Raw genomic sequence first — 7,195 nt, forward strand, 5'->3', positions numbered from 1 at the left:
AAGAGAATTCTCCAGGCCTCAGGAGCTGTCCTCAGAAGTTTTAGAATCTCCGCTGGGGAACCCATAGGGAGTAAGTCCCGCTTAGCTGGGCAAATGATTAGGAGACATGGGCATTTGTCCACAAGAGAGAAGGTTAGGTGCCTCAGTGCTTAAGCAATAAAGAGAGCTCCTGGTGGGGAGGGGCGTGAAAAGATGAGGAGAACAGAGAAAGACAGGAGCAGTGCTGAAAGACCCAGGGGAGAGAGTAAATCCCTAAAAGGGATGGGAGAGAATTTCTAATTTTACAGTTAAAGAAACCAAGGTATAGAGGTGGGTAATCATTTACCTTGGGTCACCTAACTGGGCTGATGCCTTTAATGTGCTTTTACTAGTACCTGTGATAAGAAAAATCATTTTATTGGCATACTAGTTTTTGGGGTTTTTTTGAGACAGAGCCTCAAGCTGTACCCCTGGGCAGAGTGCTATGGCATCACAGCTCACAGCAACTTCCAATTCCTGGGCTCAAGCGAGTCTCCTGCCTCTACCTCCCAAGTAGCTAGGACCACAGGTACCCGCCACAACACCTGGCTATTTTTTTTGGTTGCAGCCATCATTGTTGTTTGGCAGGCCTGGGCTGGATTCGAACCTGCCACCTTATGTGTATGTGGCTGGCGCCTTAGCTACTTGAGCCACAGGCACCGAGCCTATTAGCGTACTAATAATACTAGCCAACATTTATTGAGCACTTACCATGTGCCCAGCACCACATGATAGAAGCTGCTTGTGTATCATCTCATTAACCATCCTATCAGTCCTTTGAGGTTAGCTAGTGAGTGCTATCTCCAGATGACAGATTAGGAAACTGAGTTTAGAGAGTAAACTTTATCTTGTCCAAAGCCCAATGAGTGATTAAACTAGGTTTGCTGCTGACACATCCAACACCAAAGCTCATGTATTTAATCAATGGATCATTGGTGAAATCATCAGTGATTTATTTTTTTGGATTCTGCATGTGAACCTGTGTTACTAATATGCTGGATTCCATCACTGTGGACATTACTGTGGCCCATAGCACATTTTTTCCCCTCAAATTTCTTATAGCCATTTATTTTAACTTCATAATCCCTGGGCATTAAGTCAGAAGACACCATGTCTAGGTTTAGTAAAGGACCTTGGGATTTTTCAGCCATCCACCTTTTGCCTGGATATCTCAAAAACAATTTATTTTATGCAAAAAAAAAAAAGTACTTTTTGGAAAATTCTTAGGCACAGTCTAAATGTTAACTGCTCTTTCTTACCTCTAAATTTTTTCTTTTTTTTTTTGAGATTGAATCTCACTTTGTCACCCTTGGTAGAGTGCCATGGCATCATAGCTCACAGCAACCTCCAACTCTTGCGCTCAAGTGATCCTCTTGCCTCAGTTTTTGATTTTTTGTAGAGACGGGTCTCACTCTTGCTAAGGCTGATCTCGAACTCATGAGTTCAAGCAATCCACCTGCCTCGGCGTCCTAGAGTATTAGGATTATAGGTATGAGCCACCTTGGCTGGCCTACCCCTAAATTCCTTTTTCTTTTGGCTGGGGCTGGGTTTGAACCCGCCACCTCCAGCATATGGGGCTGGCGCTCTACCCTTTTGAGCCACAGGTGCTGCCCATACCCCTAAATTCTTAAAGCCTTAGACCTTAGGGGTGTCTAAAGGCCACATGCTGATTTCATGAGGAGTTTTTTGGCTTATCTATGGTGCCTGATATCACAAAAAGTTTGCTAATCAGCTTTTGTTTGTGTCTGTGTATTTATTGTGTTGCCTTATACAACTTTTGTTCTTCTGGTGTGCCACAGGGGGAAAAATCGTCAGACACATCTGCCTTAGACTTTTTCAGTCAGTCATTACATTTGAATCATGAAAGTATATTACTTGGGCAGTCTTTTGTAGTTCTTCCCCTACAAATATGACCTTTGTTTTAAAGTACACTATCTACATTGCTGAAGCATTACCTCCTTAATTTGGGGAACCCCCAAACCTGACTTTGGAAGTAGCTACAAATCTTCCTAGAGCCCTGTGCTCCTAATCTCTGGTGTGTAGTTCCTGTAAAAGGTGTATTTTCTGGGGCTGGCAAAGGCTGAGCACACTTGGTGGAGGAATCAGAAAGGCTCCCTCCTTTCTGAAACCTCTCTGGGATTTCCTGTTGATGTGGACTGCACTTCTGGACACAAACCTTCAGGGTTCAGATGTGCACATTATATTCTTGTGCTTCCTTTGTAGATAAACAAGTTGGAGAAAGCTGTGGCAGCAGCACACACCTTCTTTGTGGGCAATCCTGAGCACCTGGAAATGCGGCAGAACCTAGACTATTACCAAACCATGTTTGGAGTGAAAGAGGCTGACTTCAAGGATCTTGAGGCCAAACCCCATATGGTGAAAAAAACTTATCCACTTTTCTTGCTCCCCTCCCTCCGCCTTTTATTTTGAGATAGTGTCTCACTCTGTTGCCTAGGCTAGAGGCTATAGTGTCAGATTAGCTCACAGCCAACTCCTGGGCTCAAATGATCCTTCTGCCTCAGCCTCCTGAGTAGCTGGGACCACAGGCATGCGCCTCCATGCCCGGCTAATTTTTTTTCTAAATTTAGTAGAGATTTGGGGCTGGCACCCTACTCCTTTGAGCCACAGGCGCTGCCCTGGAACCTCAAACTCTTGCTCAGGTTAGTCTTAAACTTGTGAACTCAAGCAATCCTCCCACCTTAGCCTCCTAGAGTGCTAGGATTATAGGCATGAAAAAAAAAATTTTAAAAAAAGAGAGATTGTCTGTGATAATATAGCCTTTTTTTTTTTTTAAGACAGAGTCTCACTTAGTTACCCATAGTAGAGTGCCTTCGCATCATAGTTCACAGCAATCTCAAACTCTTGGGTTCAAGTGATCCTCTTGCCTCAGCCTGCCAAGTAGCTGGGAAAATAGGTGCCCACCACAACGCCTGGCTATTTGTTTTTAGAGACGGGGTCTTGCTCTGGCTCAGGCTGGTCTTGAACCTGTGAGCTCAGGCAATCCACCCACCTCAGCCTCCCAAGTAGCTGGGACTACAGGCGCCTGCCACAACCCCTGGCCAATTTTTGGTTGTAGTTATCATTGTTTTTTGGCAGGCCCAGGCTGGATTTGAACCCTCCAGCTCTGGTGTATGTGGCTGGCACCCAAGATGCGCTGAGCCTATTTATTTTATTTTTCTTACAGCAATGGTGTTGTTTTAGAAGACCAGTGGTTTTCATTCTTGTTTTTTGAGACAATCTTACTCTGTCACCTTGGGTAGAGTGTGGTGGCATCAAGCTCACAACAACCTCAAATTCTTGGGCTCCAGGGATCCACTTGCTGAATGACTTTTAAAAGTAAATTGTGTATAGCTAGGCGTTATGGTGGTTTCCTGTAGTCTCAGCTACTTGGGAAGCTAAGGCAAGAGAATAGCTTAAACTCAAGAGTTTGAGGTTGCAGGGCAGTGTCTGTGGCTCAAAGGAGTAAGGTGCCAGCCCCATATACCAGTGGTAGCAGGTTCAAACCCAGCCCCATCCAAAAACTGCAAAAAAAAAAAAAAAAAGAAAGAGTTTTAGGTTGCTGTAAGCTACGATGAGACTCTGTCTCAAAAAAAAAAAAAAATTAAATTGTATATACTTAAAAACTTTTAGCCCAGCCAGGCTCAGTGGCTCATGCCTGTAATCCTTGCACTCTGGGAGGCCAAAGCCGGCGGATTGCTTGAGCTCAGGAGTTCGAGACCAGCCTGAACAACAGCAAGACCCCATCTCTAAAACTAGCTGGGTATTGTGGTGGGCACCTGCAGTCCCAGATATTTGGGAGGCTGAAGCAAGAGGATCACTTGAGCCCAAAAGTTTGAGGTTGCTATAAGCTGTGATGCCATAGCACTCTACCAAGGGTGACTAAGTGAGACTCTGTCTCACACACAAAAAAAAACTTTTAGCCCTACAGAAAAGTACAAGAAAAATTACAGCAAACTCCTATATCTTTCATCCAGACTGTTAAGTATTTTTAAATTTTCAAAAGAACCTGTAAAGACATTTACAAAAGGACTTCATTGTGTAGCGGCCATCCAGGTCGCCCCTTTCCACCATGGAACAGGAATTTAAGACCCGTGTGGAGGTAGAGGAGGGTGAAGACAGAGGGTTCCTCTGTGGCCTGCTTTTGAGGGCTTCTTTTTCCCAGTAGCATGAGTTCCGACTGGGAGTGAGACTCTACTCAGAGGACCAGCCACAGGAAGCGGTGCCCCACCTAGAGGCTGCGCTGCGAGAGTACTTTGTGGCCGACCAGGAGTGCCGTGGCCTCTGCGAAGGGCCCTATGACTATGATGGCTACAACTACCTTGAGTACAATGCTGACCTCTTCCAGGCCATCACAGGTGCGTGCAATTCAGAGCCAGGCCTTCAGCCAGGCCTCCCAGGGCTCTAAGGCCAATGTCCTGTTAACAGAGACACAGTGTCTTTGGCCTCATTCCTCAATTTCTTAAATCTGAGAATGTGACCAAAAAAAAAAAAGCTGCTTCCAATTGAATATATTCATCTTAACCAGAATTTGAATCTTGACAATCACCCTTGTCGTCATTCCCCCTCCTTGATTCCTTTCAGATCACTACATCCAGGTCCTTAGCTGTAAGCAGAACTGTGTCACTGAACTTGCTTCCCACCCGAGTCGAGAGAAGCCCTTTGAAGACTTCCTCCCATCACATTATAACTACCTGCAGTTTGCCTACTATAACAGTAAGACCTACTTTGTTTCCTCTTTCCCTGCTGCCTTAACTAAGAAGCCACAGGCAAGGCGGGAAGGAATTAACAGCCCCTGGACTTTGGTGTGTTTGGCTTCTTCCTGTGGCTATGGCAGGCAAGAGGCCAGGTGACTCCTGGGTACTTTACTTACAACCCACTGGCCCAGTAGCAGCAACCCAAAAAGCTGGGAGAGGGAGACTTAGGACCTCTCTCATCCCTTCTTTAGCATTTATAATCTAATTTTGCATTTGAATCAACAATAATAGCGTAAGTAAGGGTATGCTACTGTTTAAAATGACTCGATGCAGAGGCAGCCAGCTTTGGCAGCTCAGGACTGAGTGGAAGTAACATAACCAAGATTCTGCAGAGGCTTTTCAGGTTCTTCTCTGTCATTCAATCGGCAGTCTCAGTCCATTTTCAGAGGAACATTAGTGTTATAGTAGTGGCATTTAATAAGGAACTTGATCCTTTATAGAAACTCATTGTGGACAAGATTAGAGAATATAGATCTAAGTTACAGGCTTCTGGAGAACCTGTTGATGCTAGCCCAGAGTATCAGCAAGATCTGGATAGCAAGCTTTTTAGCTTAAACAAATGTATGGTAAAGCAGACATGAATACATTCCCTAACTTGAAATTTGAAGATCCCAAATTTGAAGCCATTGAGAAACCCCAGGCCTAAAGAAATAAAGTAAAATTAACTTGGCAGTTTATCATGGATTAGTTGTACAACTAATCAGAAGTTTTTAGACATACAGTTTACAACTCTCAAGTGTTCTTTCAATTCTGATTCCAGATAAATTATTGGGTGATGTTGAGTGGAAAAAAAAATCCATAACTCAGAGGACAACAGGATATTTTCCAGTCAAACTCCCTAGTGTAGCGCTGATGCTTTTGGGGGGGGCTTATCAATATCCAGAAACCAATGAATGACCAGGACTTTACTGAGTTCCTACTGTGTTATTACAACATATTAACAAGTACATGATATTTATAGTTAAGTTAGGGAGATTTAACCCACATGAACAAGAACTCTTCTGCCAAAGAGACAATCTGCTATTGTAATTTTCCCTCCTCCATGGGAAAAAAGGAAATAGGAAGACAGGGAAATATTCCTGAAATTGTTCTAATAATTGGATAAGGCAAGATATTAAGAGGTATTTGAAGGCCAGGTATGGTGGCTCACTTCTATAATCCTAGCAGTCTAGAAAGCTGAGGTGGGAGATGACTTGAGCTCAGGAGTTTGAGATTAGCCTGAGCCTGATCGAGACCCTACCCTGTCTCTACTAAAATTAGAAAAACTAGTTGGGCGTTGTGGCAGGCACCTGTATTCCCAGCTACTTGGGAGCCTGAGGCAAGAGGATTGCTCGAACCCAGGAGTTTAAGGTTGCTGTGAGCTAGGCTGATGCCATGGTGGCACTCTAGGCTGGGCAACAGAGTGAGACTCTGTCACAAAAAAAGGTATTTGAATTATTGATGAAATTTTAAAGATATAAGTAGGAAGAAGAATGCCTGCCTTGCTTCTCAGAAGGTTCTAATTCTTTTCTGTTTTGGTTTAAAGTTAATTACACATTCTGTGTGTATTCTATAACTTCTGGCCCTCAAATCAGGCCATCATGTTAAGTAGCAGGTTCTACTTTGTCATGTCATCATTGCCTCAGACTTTGCCTAGACTGAACACGTGGTGGCTCGTACCCAGGATTAGTCCCTTTCTTCTCAGCCATTTTTTTCTCCCTTTGTAGTTGGGAATTATACACAAGCTATCGAATGCGCCAAGACCTATCTCCTCTTTTTCCCTGACGATGAAGTGATGAAGCAGAATCTGGCTTTCTATGCAGCTACACTTGGAGAAGAACAGGCCAGATCCATCGGCGCCCGTGAGGTGAGAGACTTGCTTTGGTTTAGGGGACGTACCAGCTGAGCTTGGACCAGAGGGCAGAAGAATAAAGTAACAGAGGGGAGTTGTTGTGCCAAGCAGGGGCTGGTGTCTGGACCAGGTGTGAGTTCACAGACTCAGTCTGTCACTTGAAGAAGGGAGTACAGGGATTGTGGCGAACACAAAGGAGCCTTCATTAGCATTGTGAGTGCCTAGCAGGCTGTTCTCGGAGTCACACAGAAAAGCAGAACTGCAAAGCAGGCATGTTCTTTTCCCTCTTGGCCTCCCCCATTTGGATGCTTGGTACCATTTGATCAAAATGTATCATTTTTCACTTCCTGCTATTTTTTTCTACTCACCTGTTTTCTGTTTTTCTCCCATCCATCCCTTCTTCTTCATGCCATCATTCATTCACTCCCCCATCTTTCAACATTTCTCCATATTACTCCAAAACAAGGAGAAGAAGCTATCCAATAAACAAAAAGGGTCCTGCTCTGAAGAAGAAACCCAGATTCTTCCTTTGTAGCTCTGAAAGCCTGAGAATTTCTGTAGAGATAGTCCTCTGGCCATCCCCTCCCGTGGG

General features: G+C 44.2%; 1 protein-coding gene and 1 pseudogene across 1 annotated transcript in view; both read left to right on the plus strand.

Annotated features, from left to right (window-relative positions):
- P3H1 (prolyl 3-hydroxylase 1) overlaps positions 1 to 7,195 on the plus strand; it is a 19,141-nt gene that overhangs the window by 2,337 nt on the left and 9,609 nt on the right. Inside the window, exons 2-5 of the mRNA XM_003798958.3 lie at positions 2,242 to 2,394; positions 4,184 to 4,373; positions 4,600 to 4,731; positions 6,479 to 6,618. Coding sequence (XP_003799006.1) covers positions 2,242 to 2,394; positions 4,184 to 4,373; positions 4,600 to 4,731; positions 6,479 to 6,618 — 615 coding nt within the window. The remainder of the gene's footprint in view (positions 1 to 2,241; positions 2,395 to 4,183; positions 4,374 to 4,599; positions 4,732 to 6,478; positions 6,619 to 7,195) is intronic.
- LOC105887901 lies at positions 4,846 to 5,450 on the plus strand (annotated as a pseudogene).

Source organism: Otolemur garnettii, unplaced genomic scaffold, assembly GCF_000181295.1.
Source record: "Otolemur garnettii isolate 467f Iridium unplaced genomic scaffold, OtoGar3 scaffold00144, whole genome shotgun sequence".
In the NCBI taxonomy this organism is placed as follows: Eukaryota; Metazoa; Chordata; class Mammalia; order Primates; family Galagidae; genus Otolemur; species Otolemur garnettii.